We start from the raw sequence: 23604 nt of genomic DNA, 5'->3' as shown, positions 1-23604 counted from the left end.
CTGGTGTTCCCACAGTATGTTCTATGGAATGACAGTCCTGCAGTGAATGCTCTATATCAAACAAAGACTGTAAAATTGTAGATTTGCTAAATTCAGAATACCTTGTCGTGTTCTTAAGACTCAGGATGTGCTTATCTATACTAAAGGGCCTAATGAATTAGAAACCTATTTCACCAGGCACCTGGGTGTCTCAGGGGTAGAGCATCTGCCTTTGTTTGGCTCAGGGTGTGATCCCAGGGTGCTGGGATCGAGTACCCCATCAGGCTCCCTGCAAGGAGCCTGCTTCTCCCGCTGTCTCTGTCTCTTGCTCTCTGTCCCTATGTCTCTCATGAAAAAACAGAATCTTAGAAAAAAAAAAAGAAAGAAACCTATTTCATTTTGTTTAATCCAGTCATTCCCAGATTTATTGGACTGCAAAGCCCTTTGTTTTTAGCAACACTAATTTACAGCCTGGAGAACAGTCTTTGAGAAATGCTATTATAGCCAAACGGTGCTTGAGCCCCTTCGCCTTAACTACCTGCTGGGTCAGCCGCTCTCGCTCCTTCTCCAGCATGTAGGTGACATCATCCCCTTCAGCTGTGTCCTGTGCATGCCTCTGCCTTTCCTCCTCAAGGTCCAGGATCACCTTTAAAGAATTAAAGGAAAAAAAATCCAAATATGAAGAAAACCCATATAGAACACAACACAATTAAATACTAGGCACCGATCTAAGCACCTAAGATAGTTCTGGAGATCAATGCATCCATCCTGGTTATGGCTACCAAGGATCATGTTGTCTAGCAGGCTGAAAGACAGGTGAGCTACATGCTAGAAAACCGTAATACCTAGGCTTTATTTCAGGGTGCACAAAAGGGCAAGTGAATAGAAGAGAGCAACTAATGAGCTCCAGAGGTTGAGAAGCTTCTATTAATGAGTGTAGCCACTGCAGGCAGTTTACTCCGACAAGCGGGTGGGTGCCAGTGATGAAGCATGACAGGACCGTGGAAAGCAGAAAGCTGAGCTCCTGCCTCAAGCTCAGATCACTGTGCCCTGCTTAGTTGGTCATAGCATGTAGTATATAGTTAGCTAAGATGTGGGGAGACTCTCAGGCTCAGCCTGCACACAAAAAGCCTCAACACTTGGGATTTTATGTGGAGATTTTTCATAAGACCTTTTAATTAACCTGCATCCCCTATTCCACTTATCCTGGCACCAAAGGATTAAGCCCAATTAAGGTGAATACTGTAGACATTTAGAGGTATATTTCCTATATACTCCCACCTACAGCTGCTGAGCGGAAAGGGATTTCTCAGCCACCTCTGCCCACTTCCCACGTCCCTTGGGCCAGTCCTCAAGCGCAGAGCACTGTCCTCCCGATGACTGTTTCTCAGCCCTTCTCTTCACTAACAACTTTCGCAAATGGAGAGAGAAAAGTCTCTGGGACATGAAACACGAAATGTTTTCATTTAGCGGAAATGAAAATGTCTCGGTGTGCTTCATTTCCGGTTTAAAAAAAAAAACCTAACTTGGGGCTCCTGGCTGGCTCAGTGAATAGACCATGCAACTCTCGATGTCAGGGTTGAGCTCGAGCCCCATGTTGGGTGTAGAGATTACTCAATGAAATCCTAAAAAAACCCATAAAAACCTCAGACCCTAACTTTTCAATTTAATAGAACAAGTTTTGGCTAGTGGTGGTTGATCATCTCCTTTTCTTTTGGAGAACTCTCTAAAGTTACAGAAATGGAATGAAAAGCTAAAAACCTATAAAGACAGAGAGACTGTAGCAGACAAGAAATGTTAATAACATCCTGAAGAGGGAAAGAGGCAGGAGGTGTGGTAGCCACTTTGAACACCCACAGGGCCATGGGGTGGGGGAGAAAGCCACAGGGCCCTGCAGGATCCCTAGGAGATATGGAACCTAAGGGCTCTGGCCCCAAATCTGTATTTTCCAGAAGGTATGTGTCCCCTCTACCCAATTCCTGAACATAAAATGTTCAGCATGCCCTGCCCAGGCATAAGGCGAAACAGATTGTGGCAGGCTCAGGATTTGGGGATGCCAGCTATGACATAGGAGAATGAGGGTGAGGGAAAGGCACTGTGTCTGTGTTGGGAAGGTGGTAGGGTGGAAGGTAACCGGCATCTATACTAAGAGGAAGCAATGTAAGTGTCAAGAATTGTAAGTATCAAGTATCAAGTATAAATACAAGGATCAAGAATGATAAGGCAGGGAGGGGGAATAGTATACCATTTAGAAATATGGGACTTAGCTACCAGAATAAATGGTCAAAGGAAAAAAGTGGTTGTTTCTGAATATGGAGAAGAAGGAAAGGGGAGAGATGGACTAGGGAACTATGTTTCATAGTAAGCAGGGTAACCATGTCATCTTCAGTGCTGACCAAAACACTACTGTGAGTCAAGGGGGCATTCCTAATGACGATCCAAGGCCAGTGACATCAACCGGGACGCTCTTGGGCAAACTGGGGCAGTAAGCACCCTAATTATAAGCCTCTAGGTACTATTTGATTTGTAACAAAGTCAATGTTTTACTTTAATAAAACACATACAAATAGATTGGCAGTTGGTTTAAAAATATTTAACACTCAAATAATCTGATTTTTTAAAAAGATATTTTATTTATTTATGAGAGAGAGAGAGAGAGAGAGAGAGCGCGCAACAGGCAGAAGGAGAAGCAGGCTCCATGCAGGGAGCCTGATGTGGGACTCAATCCCGGGTCTCCAGGATCATGCCCTGGGCGCAAGGCGGTGCTAAACCGCTAAGCCACTGGGGCTGCCCTCAAAAAATCTTATATGGAAATATAGTATTACAGAACTTTGATTTTTAATTTCTTCCTCTCCCTAATCACCAAGAGCCACAAATCATCCCAACACTACACCTTTCATGGCCATGACAGCCAGCCAACACTTGAGTGCAGCTCAGCTGCTTCATGTAGGAAGGGGAAAGGCCTGCCTATCAAACAAGCCTGCTGTGAATCCTTCCTTAGAAGGAATCCTTCCTTAAAGGAATCCTTCCTTAGAGGATTACATAAAAGGCCTCCAAATTTTGGCAACTCAGACCTACGGACACATTTTAAATTGGGCATAAATGTCTTTAGATTACTTCATTCTAGACTAGAAGTTAAACTCTTCAGGTCTTGGAAACTCTGAGAATTCAATTAAAGACAGAGGAAAAAATTCACATTCTACAAAAATGTGTAAACTTTTGGCATTCTGTATATTTTCTGGGGGGGATCATGGAACATCTGAGGCGCATTGGTGGTTAAGAATCTCTACCCCGGCCTTTCATTTGGACACTGGGAAGAGTAAAAAAATACATGGGCAAGACACATGCTGAAGCAATCTGTCAGGTGCATTTTAAGCAGATGGCTCTCTAATGCAGGTAATCATAAAAGTAATCAATTTGCAGCTGCTGAGCCAATTTTGCAGAATAAAATGCTTCCTACAAAATGCGTTGATGTCTCCCTTGCTGGTATGAATCTAAACCAATAGTTTAGAAAATGTAGCTTCTAGCCAAACATCTTTTACAGGCCAAATCTGAGTGGCAAATGACAGGTCAGGGAATAAAATTACAAGCACCAGAATTTCGATGAGGTGAGGTAGAGGAAAGCACAGGTTTGCCTTCCTAACTAGGGGCTGCGAGGCCTGGACCCAAAAACACACATGCGTGCACACTTTCTAATAGGGTAGAATAGCTTTAAGGTAAATAATCCTAGAGACAGTTTATGGTTTTTTGAGAAGTAAAATGTGACAAATCTCAAAACTAGAGATATATAAAAATAATCCATTGGCTTGCATGTTTATAACCAGGTAAATTCTCTCTTTCTCTCTCTCTCTTGCAGCATTCCCCAAATACCTATTAATCTCATTATTTATCACTTAAGTAGGCAAATAGGGAATGCTCTGTTCAGCTAAGAGCTTGGTCAAACTCCAGTTTGTTGCCAAAGTTTGGATAATCAAGAGCTGAAAAAACAGAGCAAGTGTTTTGGAGTGTCACATCAAGAAGGAATGCCGTCTTAAGTGATGTGTCTGGCATCCTCCCTACATCGAACGTTTTGAGTAACTTGTGTTTTCTTTCTGATCTCTTGGCTCCTAGGTAAGATGAGGGGCTTCTGGAACCCGGGAGACCTCCCGATTGCATCACTGTGGAAACTGGCAGCAGACAAGTCTTCATAGGAGTTTCTGTGGCACAGGTCAACTGGCCAAACCTACTTTTCGGTGCCTGCTCTCGGCCGCGGCCAGCTGGGACAGCATTCGCTCCTGCATGTTCTTGCACTGCTTCATTACCACCTTAAGAATGGAGAGTGGGTTTGTGCACACCGGCTGCTTTTCACCGTCATTCTTCTCCTTCAGTATTTCAAAGTCTCTCTGCAGAGCCATTAGAGGATCACTGATGTTGTATTTTCCATAGCGTTCTTCAATGAAAGTATCTCTGTGTTGGGCCTGGGAAAGAGGAAACAAGAAGCATTTGGCTTTTTAAACCTACTGTGGAGGGGGATTTGCTAGCAGTTACACATCAAGGATGGTGGTGGCAGTATGAGTGGAACCTGCTTGACTACAACTCTGGTCTTTGGGCCAGCTCAATATAGAAACAGCATCAGAGAAGGGGCACAGTATAATAATATTAACGAGGACAGATACTTATGCAGAGCTAATGATGTGTTAAACATTGTTATAAGCATTTATATTCACATTAGCTTACTTAAATTTTATAAGCCGATTAAGGTAGTGCTATCGTCTTCAAATTGCAGATGAGAAAACTATTATAGAGTGGCCAAGTACACCGGTTCCAGGTTAGTCATTTAACAAGTAGTCAGAATTAGGATTTAAGCCCAGGCAGCCTGGCTCCAGTCTTTGTCCTTAGCCACTATGCTTACATGCCTCTGCTTATGAATGCATCTCTCTGTATTATGGCATTTGCATTTCTAAAATATGGTAAACATGATAATTTTATGAGTTTAAATATTTAGGGGTGTAACAAGGTGGATATGGATAAGTAATGGATGCTAAACGTGTTTTCACATTATATTCTCCGACTGTGATTTGAAATACAGAAATGCATTTAGTTATTGGCGAGTCAAGAGGATGGAGGCACGTACAACCAGAAGTGCAGACCAGATCCCTTCTGCCTGCTGCCAAATCCAATCCCACCCCTTCTCCTCCTCTCTGTCTTCCTTTCTGTCCCAATCAGGGTCTGGTGGGCTTTGGGGATGGGAGAGAGGGTGAGCAGGGAATGCAGTTGGTGTTGGAGTCTGCTTTAGGGCTTTGGCCCTGGGTGCCAAGTTGGAGCCAAGGGTCAGAAAGGGAGTGGAAAGCTATTCTTTGGCTTCCCTACTCGGTCTGCTCTTCTTGGGGGGACCTGAAGTTGTAGCTCATGTGAGCATCAGATATTACATGCAGGTGAAGACATTGACAGTCACTTTACTGCACTGACATTAAAAAGGTTCCTGAGACATTTTACAATGAAAACAAAAATGAAGTGTTAATACAGCATTGAAGAAACTTCCTCAAAAACCAAGTACTGTATAATTTAAAGCTTTCAAATGAAATCTAGTCATGAAAACTACTGTCGTTTATCAATTTTTTAAAAAGTATTTCATCTGAAGCTAGGTTTTCTTTTTCTTTTCTACTTTTTTTGGGGGGGGGCGGAGCTAGGTTTTTTTTACCACCATCATCCACAGGGGAGCACATTTGAAAAGAAAGGGAAATTCACAATTCAGTGAAAACAAAATAACCCCCTCAAGACAATAAAGAAAGCATGGGGTTTAACACAGAAGTATATTTCAGTGCTAAAAATGTGATGATGCTTCCTTCATTAGATTGTCCAAGTTCAAGACCAAGGAATCACTTTGCCTTATGCTATAAATTTGTCTTGGTATCAATTTGCAAGTGTTCAAAGCAGCATTAGAAGCCATGGGTTTTACTTTTGGCTTAACTACAATCATTAAAAAAATTTTTTTAAAGATTTTTTTTCAACTAATTTCTACACCCAACATGGGGCTTGAACTCATGACCTGGAGATCAAGAGTCGGTCACTCCTCAGACTGAGCCTGCCAGGGGCCCCTAATTACAACCATTTTGAATGATGACTTTTTTGGGGTATTTGGATAAAATCGATATACTGGAAATATGAAGACCCAACCTGTTTTGTTCCTTCAAGTTACTATCTTAAAATAACCATCTTCCATCTTCCTTACTACAAGTGTGTGCACATGCACGTGTGTGTGTGTGTGTGTGTGTGTGTGTAAGCATGTGAATTAAAGGGGATGTGAATTTGAAAAAGTCTAAGACAGACTTCTATTTTTTTAGCTCCCAACTGAAGAGAAAATCCTCAGTAAAATTTCAAAGTAGTCTATATATTCCATTTTAGGATGGAGAAAGACTAATTCCTGAATTAGCTATTTAAATTCTTTTTTAAAATCATGGCAAGACTAAAACAGAAAAAACCAGTTTTTAGTTGCACTTTAAAAAGGAACAGTGTCAAATAACAGACTCATCGATATTTTCCTTTCGCCAAGAACATCTGTTTCTTTCAGTTGAGGTGTAAAACCTTGAGATTGACAACCCAGGATTCAATGAAAGTCCTTGTTTGTAGCTATTAATGTCCTAAAGGCAAATCCAGGTTCAGAAAAATGCTTAGTGGGCAGCCCAGGTGGCTCAAGGTTTAGCACCGCCTTTAGCTCAGGGCGTGATCCTGGAGACCTGGGATGGAGTCCCAAGTGAGGCTCCCTGCATGGAGCCTGCTTCTCCCTCTGCCTGTGTCTCTGCCTCTCTCTCTGTCTCTGTGTCTCTCATGAATAAATAAAATCTTAAAAAAAATTAAAATACTTAGGCAAATGAGGCAAGAGGAAAAAAGACTCTCTTTGAAAAACATTTTGAAATGCCGCTTTTCTTACTGTCACCTTGCTTTATTCATGATTCTCATTTCTGTCTGATCAGCGAATGTAAAGGAAGGATTATTGGTCCTGACTTTGGTTTAGTAGGGCAGAAAAGGAAACGGAAACCTGAGTATTTCTACAGCCTTCTCCCTTTCAGAACAACACAGAGGAAGTGTATTGGGGGAGCAGGAGCTAGGAGTATAATTCATGACTGTGACAGATCTGCTGAGATGCTGTCTCTCAGGTTGGAGTATAGTTAACTAATCCTTAAAAACCTGCCTTTTAAAAACCCATGCTGTTATTATCCTGTATAACTGTATAATTAATAAGTATCACTGAGTTACGAGTAATAGATGAAGAGCTTCTTTGGTGAGGTCTCAGACTTCTCTGAGAACAGCTGTTAAGCTGTCTGTTTTCTCCTGAAGTAGTTCACGGTAATTCCATAATCACTTGCATAGTAATTACAAGTTATACAAAATTGGTGGTTTTGCACATAAATGAAAAGAATCTGTGGAATAATCTAAAAAGAGCTCCTTGTCACAAAACAATTCTTTTAAGTACATTCTAATAGGGAGCCCAGATATGGGAAAAGTGAATTCAAAGTCTGTATTTATTATAACCAAACACTGGATTGGAAAATGGGAGATGGAATATGGTATTTTTCAACCAATTTTTAAAAAAGATTTTATTTATTTATTCATGAGACACACACACACACAGAGAGAGAGAGAGAGAGAGAGAGAGAGAGAAACACAGGCAGAGGGAGAAGCAGGCTCCACGCAGGGAGCCGGACATGGGATTCAATCCCAGGTCCCCAGAATCACGCCCTGGGCTGAAGGCGGCACTAAACTGCTAAGCCACTCAGGCTGCCCCCTTTTCAACCAATTTAATGCCTTGGGTGGATTGTAGGGATGACAGGTTTAACAGAATAATAACAACAACCAAAAATAGATGTTAAGAATTGAATGAAAAGAGCTTTAGGGGAGGTGTGTATTGGTTATCCATTCCTGCATAACAAATCACTCTCAGATTTAACAGTGCAAAGAGTAAACTTTTTTTTTTAATCTCCCACAGTTTCTTTAAAAAAAAATTTTTTTTATTTTTTTATTTATGGTAGTCACACACACAGAGAGAGAGAGAGAGAGAGGCAGAGACACAGGCAGAGGGAGAAGCAGGCTCCATGCACCGGGAGCCCGACGTGGGACTCGATCCCGGGTCTCCAGGATCGCGCCCTGGGCCAAAGGCAGGCACCAAACCGCTGCGCCACCCAGGGATCCCCTCTCCCACAGTTTCTGATGGTCAGGAGTCTGGGAGGGGTTGAGCAGGGTGGTTCTGACTCTGTCTCCTGAGGTAGCAGTGGAGCTGTTGGCTAAGCTGCAGTCATCTGAAGACACAGCGAAGGCTGGTGCATCCAGTTCCCAGCTTACTGGGATGTTGGCACAGGCTTTGGTTCCTTGCATATACTGGCTTCCCATAGAGCAAGTGACGGGAAGAGAGAGAGAGAGAGAGAGAGGGAGAGAGAAGGGGAGGGGAGGGCGAGAGAAGGGGGAGGGCAGAGAGAGAGACTGCCACTAAGATGGGCCTTCCAATGTCTTCTGTAACAATCTCAGAAGTGACATACTATCACTTGTGATGTATTCTCTTGGTCACAAGGTCGTGACTATCAGCTGTGGGGTGGGGGTGGGGTGTCAGTAGAGGCTGTCTTGGCAGCTGGCTACCACAAGGTGGATGACTAGATACGCCACCACTGTTTACATCTTAAGTAAAATTTAGAGACCAAGTCCCTACGGTCAAGGCTGAGTTTTAATACTTTAATGGTATTTCAGTTATTTTATAAAAAAATTTAAATGATATGGATTTGACTTTTTTGGGGAGGAATTCAGTACTACAGCTAAAATCAATCAATTTCTTGCAATTTCATTATTTTCACTTCACCGACAACATATATTTTAATTGAACAGAAATTTCTACATTATCAGAAAACATCATGTTCTTTAATTTCAGACAACGGGAATATAATTGGCTGGTTAGACAGATTCACTGATAAAGGGTATTGTTACAGCAGACAAAACACAGTAGTCATCTATTACTCATTTTTCCTGTCACAGACTGAATGAAACACCACCACTACTGAAAGCTTAAAGTAAAATTATATAATGTCCTCAGAGTCTGCTTTGCTCACTCTCCAACATTTTCAGCTTTGCTATCACAAACTTCAAAAATATGAAACAAGTCACCTCCTCTCCCTCCCCCAATATTATTTATACTCTTACAAATATCACATATAATATATATATATATATAAATAGTATAATAACATAATACATAAAGCAGTACAACATATATGGTATAGTAAAATAGTATACTATTACAGTAATGTGCATGTGTGTATCTATCTATCTGTGCATTTTTTTTTCCAATCTTAAAAGTGGAAATCAACCCCTTTATTCTTTGGATGATAATCACCAATATGAAAAATGGTTCCAAATCTAAAAGTGTAGAATTTAAGCCCACTTAACTGGGGCTTTGCATTCAAGTACAAGTTTTATTTTCAAGACTCAGACTGGTACCACAATGGGATTAGGATACATATTTGCAATTTATTGCCAATTCTGAAGTGCTACTTTAAAAAGTAATCAGGGAAATCCCTTTCACAAAGATGGCAAGGAAGACAAAGAAGGAAGCCCCTGCCCCTCCCAAAGCCGAAGCCAAAGCAAAGGCTTTGAAAGCTAAGAAAGCGGTGCTGAAAGGTGTGCATAGTCACAAAAAAAAGATCCATAAATCGTCAGTCACCTACATTCCGACGACCCAAGACCCTGCCTCTAGGAAGGCAGCCCAAATATCCTCGAAAGAGCGCCTCCAGGAGAAACAAGCTTGATCACTATGCCATCATCAAGTTCCCCCTGACTACCGAGTCAGCCACGAAGAAAACAGAAAACAACAACACACTTGTGTTCATTGTGGATGTCAAGGCCAATAAACACCAGATCAAACAGGCTGTGAAGAAGCTCTATGACACTGATGTAGCCAAGGTCAACACCTTGATCAGGCCTGATGGAGAGAAGAAAGAATTATGTTCGACTGGCTCCTGACAATGATGTTTTGGATGTTGCCAACAAAATTAGGATCATCTTAACCGAGTCCAGCCGCCTATAAATCTAAATATAAATTTTTTCACCATATTAAAAAAAAAGTAATCAGCAATACAAATTTTGTACCTTAAAAATATCTAAATATCTCTCTATACCAGAGACCAGAAAGACCAGAGAACACGATTCCAGGATGGTTGTAATTAATGCAGCACCAAAAGCATGTTAAAAGCTATCTTTTTCAAACACAAGTTGAATCTACTAATCCTCAAATAATTTATACTCTGGAGTCCCTGATAAACTATAAGTAGCTACCTGAGTAACTAGAAATAAAGCAACCACCATTCTGGATAAAGATGACAACAACATTATAAGAAGTGTGCCCTCTGTTCTGGAAGTTCCTTTTACTTGCTCAAAGAAAACTGAATTTCAATGTTTGACAATATTAATCAGAGAGGATTTAGCCACATTTGAATTCAACTTTAATTTTTGAAAATAGTACAAACTTTGACATGAAAATTTTCATAATTTGGGATCCCTGGGTGGCGCAGCGGTTTGGCGCCTGCCTTTGGCCCAGGGCGCGATCCTGGAGACCCGGGATCGAATCCCACGTCAGGCTCCCAGTGCATGGAGCCTGCTTCTCCCTCTACCTATGTCTCTGCCTCTCTCTCTCTCTCTCTCTCTGTATGACTCTCATAAATAAATAATAAAAAAAAAATTTAAAAAAAAAAAAAAAAAAAAAAAAAGAAAATTTTCATAATTTAAAAAATACTTCTCACATATTATTGAAAATCCAGTTTTCTTTCCACTTAACCATTAATGCTATTTCCTCAAATTCAGCCTTTTCTATACATTTATTTTCTTTAATAATTTTTGGCTCTGGAGTCTACCAGAACTGGGATTGTATCTGGGCTCTACGACTTTCTATCTATATACTCTCAGCAATTCCCTTAACTTCTCTGTACCTCAGATCTCTCATCTGTAAAATGAGGGTAACAATCTACCTATAGGTTTGTTGTAAAAATTAAATGAGTAATAAATACAACATGGTTCTTATAAGTACCTGGTACGTAGGAAGTACTATAAATAGGAATTAATTTTTCAACAACCGAGTTTAAAGTCTAGGTTTTCCTTCATTTTAGACCCAGTGACGAAACCTGCTCCTGAGATTTAAGATTCTCACCAATCCACAGACAACTCCAAAGTAATACATCACTAAAAACATATCGGGAATCTGTTTAACAGTATTTATTTAGCGATTAATCCTGAACTGCTCTGTGACATTTTCTGTGATATCATTAAGTGGTATTTATCTCCTGCATTATGATTAAACATTTCCCAGTTTTCTGTTTTTTCTCCTTGCCAGACTGTAATGATGCAAAGGAAAAAGCGCTTCTCATACACTTTCTTCTTCCTATGTCCTGTATTTCTACTTATGCTCAAAGCATTGAACAGATGTTCAGTTTCTAGCTCTTTCCTGATGTCTCAGCCTCTCCTAACTCACCATTTTTAGTAAGGTCAATATTTTATTTCAGTGTTTTTTTTGTTTTTTTTTTTTAATTTATGATAGTCACAGAGAGAGAGAGAGGCAGAGACACAGGCAGAGGGAGAAGCAGGCTCCACGCACCAGGAGCCTGATGTGGGATTCGATCCCGGGTCTCCAGGATCGCGCCCTGGGCCAAAGGCAGGCGCCGAACCGCTGCGCCACCCAGGGATCCCTATTTCAGTGTTAATAAAATCTATGATTCATTTAGTAAAATCATTTAAGGTAATATTAACCTATACATTTAGCAAACTGACTTTAAAGTAGAATGAGCTTCAAAGATTCCTTTTGGAGTCAGTTTGCAGCCACGGATGTTTATAAAATCAATTATTTACATAAAGATAGATAACCATTTATTTTTATTTGACTAAAGTGCACTAAATTCTTTTGAAGACTAAAAATGGTAAGTTTAGAATAAATAGCTATAAGTGTGATACTTGCAGCTGGTAGGCTGCTTGTTGATAGAATGAGAATATGGGTATAAAGGAAGCTGGATCCTATTTCCTGTAGAGCTGAAGCTCTGCAGCACTGCATGATCAGTAGCCTTAGAGCCGGGCAGGTGTTTGTGCAGGTCTTCTGGGGGAGGGGCCTGTGGTGCTGGTGCCTGTGGACTTGTCCTGGTGGAGATGCACCTGCAGGGCGCGGGAGGGTGGGGCTCGGTGTAAGCAGCTCTGGCCTCCACTACGGAGCACTGAGGGGTAGGGTGACAATGGCTCCTCCGTGGCCCCCCAGCTGAAAGTTCACGGCCTCCACTACTCAGGAAGCCCTCACAGAAGAGCAATCAATCACCACTCCTGTGTCCCTGGCTCCTGTCCAGTCCCTGCCTTAAACCTGCCTGTGTTCAAGCTCTTTTATCTTAGGCACGTGACTGGATTTCAAAACTTCAAATTTTAGGGATTCCTGTGGCACTGACAGAAGAGATAAAGATGTGGTGTGTACACACACACACACACACACAAGAATATTACTCAGCCATCAAAAAGAATTAAATCTTGCCATCTGAAGTGATGTGGATGGAGCTAGAGAGTACTATGCTAAGGGAAATAAATCAGTCAGAGAAAGACAAATACCATGTGATGTCACTCAGACGTGGAATTTAATACACAAAACAGATGAACATATGGGAAGGTGGAAAAAAGGAGAGAGGGAAACAAACCATAAGAGACTCTTAACTATAGAGAACAAACAGGGTTGATGGAGGGAAGAGGGAGGGTGTGGGAAAGATGAGAGATGAGCATGAAGGAGGGTACTTGTGATGAGCATTGGATATGGCATGTAAGTTGTGAATCACTGAATTTTACTCCTAAAACCAATAGTTCACTGTCTGTTAACGAAAATTTAAATAAAATAATAAAAAAAACCACTATGGGTTAACAGCTTAATGTAGCTGCTTCAGCATTCAAATTCCAAAGTCTTGTGAAGACTTCCAATGAAATTAAAATAAACGTATTCAGTTTTGCTGTCTTTGTTCTATTGGGAGGGGTCTACGTATATGGTTGAAACAAATTACACATACATTCTGGGCTAGGGTCTACCTAAATAATTTTTTGAGCTGGGGAAGAAAATGTGCAAAGAGATCCAAAAGTACCAAACAAGTTAATGCTCCTCTGAATATAAATTAAGAATTTTAGTATAATTTTAATGGTACATTAGATCTTAATCTCTTTTATTCAGGTGATTGTGTAATGAGAGTTGACATTTATCTCATACCGTACACAAAAAACAAGGATGGATCACAGACCCAAAGATAAAATACCAGTGGCCAAAAAGTACATGAAAAAGTAATCAACTCATTAGTGATCAAAGAGATGTAAATTAAAACAATAATAAGGCAAGACTAGAAAGCCACTTGAAAGGCTAAAATTAAAGACTGACAACGTCAAATGTTGGAAAGGATTTGGAGCAACTAAAACCCTCACTATACTGCTGGTGGGAGTATTAAACAGTATAAACTACTTCGGAAATAAATCTGGAAATCAATCATAAAGTTAGAAAAATGCCTTCTTTCAATTAAGTATTTATCCAAAAGAAAAGAAAACATAAATCCACAAAAAGACTTATACACAACTGTCTGAAGCAGCTTTATTCACAACAGCCCCAAACTAAAAATGATTACCTACAATTTATGGTAGAAAATTTATAACAGCAGTTGCCTCTGGATATAGGGGAATAGGTCACCAGGAAGGGCAACACACAAGATGACTTTTTGGTGTGACAGGCATGTTTACATCTTGATGAGGATGTACATCAAATGGATATGTGCACTTGTCAAAACTTATTGATCTGGGCATCAATACTTAAGGTCTGTACATTTCACTATACCTAAATCATACTTCTAGTTCAAAAATATAAAAATACATAATCAGAATTAAGGGAAAATGAAGTTATATGAAATATATACTTTATATATAGTGTTTCAGAAACATGGGAAGCTCAAACTAGAGTAATCAAAAAAATTTTTTAGAAGATTTTTTTATTTATTTGACACAGAGAGAGAGCACAAGCAGGGGGAGCGGCAGAGGGAGAGGGAGAAGCTCCTGATGCAGGAGCGATCCCAGGACCCCGGGATCATGACATGAGTGAAAGGCAAATGCTTAACTGACTGAGCCACCCAGGTGCCCCTCAACAAAGTAATTTTAATAACAATAAAAGAATGAAGGAGCTGCTAATACTGTAGTGATTATGACCTGCCAGGCAGTGTGCTCAGCGTTTCACATTTCATCTAATCCTCACAGCATAGTTCAAAGGTAGACATCACTTTGTCTTCATGTTATAGAAGAAATTGAACATTAACATGGGACTTTCCCAAGGTCACAAAGCCAGTTAAGTAGTGGAAGAACTGTAAATGGTGTATAAGTACCGAATACGTTAGCTGAATGAGTACTACATATCAGGTATTGCCCAGAACTTTGTAGGAATTAATTTCAATTTAATAGGTCCCCATCAGTAGCTTAAAAATGAAATAGAGCAGAAAACATTGCAGAACACTAAATATTGTGAGTAATGTTTTGAGACCCTTTTCTTCTGACCTAAGAATATAGGGGTGTGTGTGTGTTGTGTATCCCCTGAGTCACAATACAGTCTATTTTTCATTATGTGTCCCTGTCAAAAAAGTATGAAAAACACTAGAATAGAATGAAGAACACTTAGTCTGACTCCTGAATCTATGATTTTAAACAGTTTAAGCTATTGTAAATACATAAATTCTAAAAGAAGTGATAAGTAATCAGTATTATGTTTTATTTTAAACTTATGAATGTTATAAATGTCTACAAACCACAAGATGTTTGGCCTAACATCAAATATACAAAAATGTCAACACACAAAAAAATCTCCATGTTATCAGGGTTAGAGAACCCAAAGTAGCCCTGGAGAAGTCTGGGAGAATTTCCTGGACGCACAGCTGATTCACAAGGGCACATGCTTTGAATGCTTTTATTAACCACTTACTGTTTGCTGGCTGGGACAACTGCTGAGTGATGTGGGCAATAAAACGGGGATACAGACTTGTCAAAGCAAGATGTAGTCTCCTGCTCTTAAGGAGCTTAAAATTTGCCAGACAAGTTCAAGGCCTAACGGCAGAAATAAACAAACTGCCTCAGTTTGTTTAAATGTTTTCTAAACAGTATCATTCATATTTAGAGGAACACCAAGTACAGTTTATTTGATCAGGACTTTCTAAGACTCAGACCTTACACGCAGAAGGAATAGGAAGGAAAAGGCCAGCCCTGGAAGTGGGCGGGTTCTGGCAGAGAAACGGGACTATCAGTAATTTAATGAATCACAGGAAACGCCATGAGGTCGAGGGGGGACCTATCATCCAAAAAATGTCTCTGAAGTGTGGCCTAAGGGACCCAGACCACAGCCGGTAACCTGCATGTGATCCTTTATGTAAACTGTGACCTTGAAGAGCTTCTGTAAGAGAGGTGTGCTCAGCCTCCTTCAGTCACCCCATATCAGCTGGGCAGAAACAACTTCCCAGTGCAAACTGTTTAAAAGAGCTCAGTGACAAGTCTTTTCGCTGTAGATAGGGGATTCTACAGAGGGAGGTGTATGATTATGGGATGAGTCTTGACTCTAGAACCTTTTTCAAGGTGAGTCTCTTAAATTACACACACAGTCTGATACTACAAGACAGTGTGGCAAGAACCCAGCTGCTCAGAGAGCTCAGGTCATGGGGAGGGTCCTTATTAGCACAGCTGAGGAGGGGGCAATGTTCACATGGAGAAATGTAGTGAGGAAACAGGACTAAGGAGTTTGTGGGGGCTGAGGATGGTGGCGGGAGCGTAGAGCCTGAGCAGGAGAAACAGAGGACAGGGTACTCATGGGATTTGACAGCCACACCTTGGGGAAAGCAAGCTGTCAGGCCGGGCAGGCAGGAGCAGGGGCCTACCTCATAGAACAGAGTATCTGTGATGCCATGATAAGCGACAACAAGCCCTTGTCACAAGTCAGAGGCTGGGAAGGTGGCAACCTCTACTGTCACGTGGACTCGTGCAGAGGGAATGCGGTTAGACCAGCGGCCAGACAGAAGACTGGGGACCCAAAGTAGGGATGGATTGTTCTTCTTTAGAGAACAGAAGAGGAAGTGGAGTAAAGCAGCCAAGACTGAGATGGGAAAAGTGGGCTCTAAGTGCATCAGGGGCGTTTCATAATAACTTCTTAAATGTTAACTGGCAATATTCATCACCACAGTCAAGTATTGGGTAAATATACAGTGAAACGCACACTCAAGTCAACCCCTGCTCCTACCAAGTCCAAGTAATCCTCACCAAGCCCGTCTTTATCTTCACCATAAAAGTATAGCAAATGGATTAGAATATGTATGGATGGGAAGAACAGAGATTAGCTTTTGTTTGGACATATGAGAGCACTTCCTTTTGTTGTTTTTTAACAGTATGAAAAATATATACATTTATTTTGTTGAAGGAACAAGGGAATTATGGGATCATCAATTTTCTGTTTATTCATCCCATTGGGATAATTCCAGTTTGTTGTACTCTTTTTTTCTTTTTTTAAAATTTTTTTTATTTTTATTTATTTATGATAGTCACACACAGAGAGAGAGAGAGGCAGAGACACAGGCAGAGGGAGAAGCAGGCTCCATGCACCGGGAGCCCGATGTGGGACTCGATCCCGGGTCTCCAGGATCGCGCCCTGGGCCAAAGGCAGGCGCCAAACCGCTGCGCCACCCAGGGATCCCCATACTCTTTTTTTTCTTTTTTTACATTTTAAAAAATTTTAAATTCAATTAATTAGCCTATAATGTATTATTAAGTTTCAGAGGTAGAGATCAGTGATTCATCAGTCTTAGAGCACTTCCTTTTTACTCTAAAGGGTGGCAATACCTTTAGGAAACTTTAAATGTCACCAAGGCCAAGGATGGGATACCCCAGAGGTCTTGACCATTTTAATCTCCAAAGGACAGCACCACTGGCTCCACCCATCCTCTACATCTGTCTCAGCACTCTCTCTTCCTTAATGACTTCTTGGCCTCATGTGGAGAAGACCTTCATTTGTCCCAGGAAAGAAAGGAAGAAAGGTTTTAAAGGGAAAATAAAATATTTCAAAGGGAAAAGTGATCCGTTAGGAGAGCAACCAGAGAAAGGGGGGATGAGGAAGATGTGGTGGGAGCCCAAAGTAAAATCAAAAACCCACTGGAGAAATGAGAGATCTGAGAGATAAGAGAGAGGCTATGTATAATTTAGAGAGATGCCCATGGAGGCTCTTAGCTCAAGTGTCTGGGCAACAATATTTTTGTAGGTATCTAGATAGATAAAGAAATACAAGCAATACTGTACTGTTTAGAAAAGGATAATATACTATTTTCAACAAGGTTCACAAAGCTCCTACTACTGATCAGTTAGGGAATGCAGATGACCACATCTCAGTCCGACAGGCAAGGGCACGGAGGTAAAATATCATTTGAAAACTAAAGTATGGTCTTTCTTTTTTTTTTTTTAGATCAAGACACAGGCATAGTGAACAAGGGTACATATCCCAATTATTTGGTATCCTTTACTGCAAATATGGAAATAAACACAAGTCATGATATCCTGTCTGAAGAACAAATGGTTCCTTCTTAGTTCAGGGTGAAATGTAAATAATATCACTGAGTGGGAATTATATCAACAGTAAAAGTTATGAAACTATATTACTACAGTTAAGCCTCTCTTCTCAAAAATATGAATTAATAAGTGACAATCTATTTTGGGCCTTGAATACATTCAAGTTAGATTAAAAGGCCTGAACTTATTCTCTCATATGACAAATATTTCTGCAAGAACTTAGAAGTTAGATATCTGGATGCAGTGCTGAATAAGATTAAGTACCCATCCCTCACGGTGCTTACATTTAGTTAAAAGAGAAATATCAGACATAAAGAGAGAGATGAAAATTTCTATCATTTGTGATGCTCATCACATGAATTGATAAATTCCGTATTATCACTAATCTAGTACAAAGAAAAAGAAATTACATTAAGAATGATTCAAATCTAGAAAAATTTATTTGGTACAGTAATGTGAAAGGTTTTATGGATCAAGTTTTCAGTCAGTAAGAACAGAAACTTCTGATTTTAATAACACAGTCACATACTCCTTTCTACCAGTGAATTCAGTCTTTTGTCGAACAGACAGCTCACAAATTAGATTAAAACAATTTTTTGAAGTTATGCATATTTTAGCATTCACTAGGTGGGGTTGGCTTTCGGAAGCAGAAAATACTTTTTGTTGTTAGGGATCAGTTAGGGAACGCAGCGAACAATGGAATATTATGAACTACAGATATGAAACTGAAGCCAGGAAAAATACTTTGAAGGGTTATAGGTCTCCTGCTATGATAATAGCATTTCTTGAACTTTTAGTCACATAGTTCCTCATACGTACATTGTCAGCTCTATTTAATTTGCGTCCATGACCTGTGAAAGTATCTGTTTTAAAATAAGAACCTTCAGTATTCCTTTACCTTTAAATATTGAACCTTTCTGTTCAAAAGCAGAATTTGAAGAAGATTGGGAAATTTACTCTTTGCTCTTTTTGGGAGAAAATTAAGGATGTGCTGGTAACAAGCTCATGCTTTCCCTAGGCATGCTAGGCTTGTCTCTACCCCCTTAACTATTTTAGAATTAATACAGATTTATGTGAGAGTATAAACTATTTAGAAATGAAGACAGTTAGGAAGTAAATGTTGTTCTTAACTCCTTAATGTTCCAGTTCATAATATATTTCTTTTTTAAAAAAAGATTTTATTTGTTTGAGAGAGAGAGAGTGCAAGAGAAGAGGGGAAAGACAAAGGCAGAGGGAGAAGCAGGCTCCCCACTGAGCACAGAGCCCAATGTGAGGCTCTATCCCTGGACCCCAGGATCATGACCTGAGCTGAAGGCAAATGCTTAACTGACTGAGCCACCCATGTGCCCTTCATACTATATTTCTTAAAAATATAATTTTTATCTTAATGTCATCATAAATGAATATTTCTAATAAAAGTTTTAATTTTATAGACAAAGCCAAAGTCCTTCTAAACACAACTCAATTTCTCTTTCCTCCTCAAGAGTTTTTAGTATAATGGGTATCCTCTACGACTTTCTCCAAGCATATCCAGAAATGTGTGTATGTGTACTTTTTAATCTATCATGTGTCAGAGATCTTTCTAATGAGTCAGTAATTGCTTGTTCTTTTTTTTTAATTAAAAAAAGCAATTACATAATATGCCATAGTAAGGATATACCAGTTGATGTTGTTATATCTTATTAATGGACATTTAGGCTGTTTATAGTTTTCTAATACTGCATTAAACAATATTTCAATGAGCAATCTTGTGCATGGATGTGACTAGTTTGGTAGAATAGATACAGTAATCGGCTTTTCTAAGGAAATAAATTTCTACATAAGAAAATTCCCTGTTTCATTCGATATATGCTCCCTGGCCATAAAGATTTGCAGCAAACATACAAGATGGTTTCCTCCTGTCTTTCCAATTATTACTATAACTGGCTAAACTGAAATTCTAAATGACAGACCACGGGCTTTAATTTTGCAAGCAACCTCTCTGCCTTCCTTTCTCTTCTCTTTAAGGGGAGCAAACAGAAATAAGAACTGATTAATCCCAAATCACAAGGCTCACACATGTAAGGAAGACACAATAAGAGGAAGTCAAAATAACAGGAATAAGCAGTTTCCCTTTTTTATTTGTTTTAGTTTCAGGCTGAATAAATGCAATGAAATCCCCCACTGCTATATAATCTTTTCGGAAGCCTCTCCCCAGCTGCTAGAGTATTGTGTGTTCTCTAAATAGGCAGTGTTCTACAAGCTGAATTCCCCCTTTCTTGCCTCAAAGGCATATGAAAAACAGACCACAGGAAGATATCGATTAAGTGAGAAATTTGTTTTTTTTTTTTTTTGAATCTTCACTCTTAAACCCCTAAAGGCCATAATTTCTAACATGAACAATGATGTGATAAAACGCAGTATAGCATGTAGCTGATATCAGATAATCACTCTTAAGAGTCAGCTGTTTTTTCTGGGGCTCAATGTTTTTCTGAATGCAACAAAGACACTCAATCACTTAAGAATGTAGTTCTCATTTTTATAAATACCCAATTTAGAAATAGTCCATATATATGACCAGCTTTTCCTGCTTCTTTTGGCTCTTTTCTGCCAGAGTACCCACCAGTGAACTGGTACATCCCATTCAGCAATTTCATTCTCTTCTCAGGGCAAAACACTTTTTGGGAGCTCCTATCATTCTCAAAGGAACCAAGCCAAGAGGAAACAGAGAAGAGGTTTTGTGAGATGTATTTCTGGCTTCACCAGCTGCAACTTAATACTGTTTCTTCCTTTTTTTCCCCTATGCCCACTGTTCCATACCTTATTTTTTCACTTACTATATCTCATAGAGTGTTATACATAAAAACCTATCTCTCATTCTCTTTAATAGCTGCATAGTATTCTATTGTGTAATCATACCATAATTTACTCAACCAGAACCCTAACAGACACATAAATTGTTTCCAGTATTTTGCTGCTATGACCAATATTGCAATAAATATCCTTACACATAAATTTTATTGCATAGGTCTAAGTACATGTGTAGGATAAATTTCTAAAAGTGGATCACGAAACTAGGTTAGTAGGATCATAATCAGCATTTAATGAAAAATAAAGTACAAAAGAAAAAAATAGTATAATATAGTATGGTATAAATATTATAGTAAAACATAAAATTAGTATATATTTTAGTGAAGTTTTTGTTTTACTTAATACACATATATGTGTAATATGTGTATTGGTGTATATGTGTGTCCTGGGTTGTGGCAGAATGATGGAATGTATTTCAAAAATGTTTGAAAGATACCTCTTTAGACTCTGGTATGATAAAGAGGAAGTATCTTTATCATAGCCTTCTTTCTTCTTCCCCTAAGCTCTATGATCTTTTTATTGCGTAGCTTGTGAACTTACGTTGGTTTTCCAGGCAGAGACAGTTGAATTATTTAGGGTGGGTTGGAAAAGAAGAATATTAACAATATCAGGTACAATAAACAGGGAAGAATTTCACTGTAGTTCTAATTAGCTCTAATATCTTTTCCTACAGAGTAATATGTAACTAAATTATCTTCTTAGGGCATGACTGTTAACAAACAGAAATTTGAATAAGAAGCTATTGTATAAGATTATTATATTTAAAAGCAAGTGTTTCTGATTTTAAAGTTTTTACATATAATTCAGAAGTTTTGGAGAAAAAAATTAAAATGTGCTTATGATTCTGTTACCCAGTGACAAGCACTATTAATACAAAATTACAAATTTCAAGGGTGCCTAGATGGTTCAATCAGTCAATCATCTGACTCTTGAATTCAGCTCAGGTCATAATCTCAGGGTTGTAAGACCGAGCCTCCCCTTTGGCTCTGTGCTGGGCATGGAGCCTGCTTAAGATTTCTCTCTCTCTCTGCCACGCCCCCTCCTCACTTGTGCACTTGTGTGCACTGTTTCTCTCTCAAAAAATAAATTAATTAAATAAAACTACAAATTTCAATCTATTTGTTTGAGTCATTTTCCTGTGTATATACACACGCATACATGTTATTTTTATAATCAAGATTAAAGGATATATTTAATGTTATGACCTGCTTTGCAAATTTAACATTACACTGTAGGTACATTACCATGCCATTAAAACTTCTTCATATGCACCATGTTTTATAAAATAGCTATATAAAATAGCAACATAATAGTCCACCATGTGTATGTATTACCTAATTCATATAGCCATTAGCCAAGGACTGCTTTTTATAAAGAATTAATTGGAACTAGAACAAAATAACTATGCTATCATGAGCTGTTTAGGAGGTAATTGGAAGTAACGTATAGAAAATTTTTATGTAAATACATTTTTACATAAAACTATTTAGACTATAGCAGCTCTCCTCAATAAATAGGAGTCCTGAGATTAGTATTTATAATAAAAGAAACCAACATTGAATTTTTAATTCAAAAGCATAATAGAGAAGTAATCCTATGTCTACTTATTCTGTAATAACTCTCTGGAACAGCATTCAAGTATAGGGATGTTGCCTATAAATAAATCCCCTTTAAAATAAAGTTTCTTAAAAATAAAATAAAATAAAATAAAGTTTCTTCCTGTGGTCCAAATTAACAATGAAAAAAAATGCTTTCTAGGAAATAATAAACAGTATATTTTGAAATCTATTTATTGCCCAGTGATATGACATAATAAATACAATTGAAATCATTTAACATGACAAGATAATCTTTAATCTTCAGTTAGATAGATTAGTTCTGTTACTTCTAGGAAAGAGGTAATATTCTATCAGAAGGTGAAAAATATAATAGTTTGTTTTTTTCTCTTTAGAACAATTATTTATCCAAAATAATAAATAAAATTATTTATCAAAAACAAAAAAGAAGATAGAGGGGCACCTGAGTGGCTCAGTCAGTTAAGTGTCTCTGCATTCCACTCAGGTTGTGATCTCAGGGTCCTGGGATCAAGCCCTGCATCCAGTTCCCTGCTCAGCAGGAGTCTGATTCTTTCTCTGCCCCTCCCTGCCACTCATTCTGTCTCTCTCTCTCTCCCAAATAAATAAATAAAATCTTTAAAAAAGTAAGAAGATGTAAACTATTAAAGCTAATAGAGACAAAGGATAAAAATTGCTTTAAAGAGAGTTCATTAAAGCAGCAGAAGTAGTTTCTTTTTTTGAGATGTCTCATTTTTACAATTAAGTTTTACCATTGGAAAAATAATTATTGAACTCCCTTTAGCAAAATTTTAAAAAGTAAATTATATAATTTTAGTTTCTTAAAAGCAGTAGAGCAAAGCTGAAAAAACTACTCCACATCACTCTATTTGATCTAAGAGAAGGTCAATAAATGTTGCCAGAGGCAAGGGAAACAAAAGCAAAAATGAACTATTGGGACTTCACGAGGATAAAGTTTCTGTACAGTGAAGGAAACAATCAACAAAACTGAAAGGCAAGCTATGGAATGGGAGAAGATATCTGCAAATGATATATCTGATAAAGGGTTAGTATCCAAAATCTACAAAGAACTTATTAAACTCAATACCTAAAAAACAAATAATCTAGTTTAGAAATGGGTAGGAGACAAGAACAGACATTTTTCCAAAGAAGATATCCAGATGGCTAACAGACATATGAAAAGATGCTCAACATCACTCATCATCAAGGAAATACAAACCAAAACCACAATGAAATACCACCTCACACCTGTCAGAATGGCTAAAATTAACAGAGGAAACCACAGATGTTGGTGAGGATACAAAGAAAGGGGAACCCTTTTACACTGTTGGGAATGCAATTTGATGCAGCCACTCTGGAAAAGAGTATGGATGTTCCTCAAAAAATTAAAATTGAACTACTCTATGATCCAGCAGTTGTACTACTTGGTATTTACCCAAAGAATACAAAAATACAGATTTGAAGGGTATATGCACTCTGATATTTATACCAACATTATCAACAATACCGAAACTATGGAAAGAGTCCAAATGTCCATTGACTGATGGATGGATAGAGATGTGGCACACACACACACACACACACACACACACAGAGGAATATTACTCAG

At 38.8% G+C, this 23604-nt stretch overlaps 2 protein-coding genes across 6 annotated transcripts in view; one reads left to right on the top strand and one right to left on the bottom strand.

Annotated features, from left to right (window-relative positions):
* Positions 1 to 5559, top strand: part of ST7L (suppression of tumorigenicity 7 like) — a 141365-nt gene extending 135806 nt beyond the window's left edge. Inside the window, exon 15 of the mRNA XM_025983323.2 lies at positions 4090 to 5559. Coding sequence (XP_025839108.2) covers positions 4090 to 4098 — 9 coding nt within the window. The 3' untranslated portion in view covers positions 4099 to 5559. The remainder of the gene's footprint in view (positions 1 to 4089) is intronic.
* CTTNBP2NL (CTTNBP2 N-terminal like) overlaps positions 1 to 23604 on the bottom strand; it is a 59026-nt gene that overhangs the window by 4962 nt on the left and 30460 nt on the right. For all 5 annotated transcript variants that reach the window (XM_072766490.1, XM_072766491.1, XM_072766492.1 and 2 more), the window contains 2 exons: positions 4206 to 4436; positions 518 to 625 (listed from right to left, as the gene is read on the bottom strand). In XM_072766490.1, coding sequence (XP_072622591.1) covers positions 518 to 625; positions 4206 to 4436 — 339 coding nt within the window. The remainder of the gene's footprint in view (positions 1 to 517; positions 626 to 4205; positions 4437 to 23604) is intronic.

The sequence above is a fragment of the Vulpes vulpes genome, chromosome 8 (assembly GCF_048418805.1).
Source record: "Vulpes vulpes isolate BD-2025 chromosome 8, VulVul3, whole genome shotgun sequence".
NCBI classification, from domain to species: domain Eukaryota; kingdom Metazoa; phylum Chordata; class Mammalia; order Carnivora; family Canidae; genus Vulpes; species Vulpes vulpes.
The sequence above is the reverse complement of the archived record's forward strand: the minus strand, read 5'-3'. Positions and strand labels throughout refer to the sequence as shown.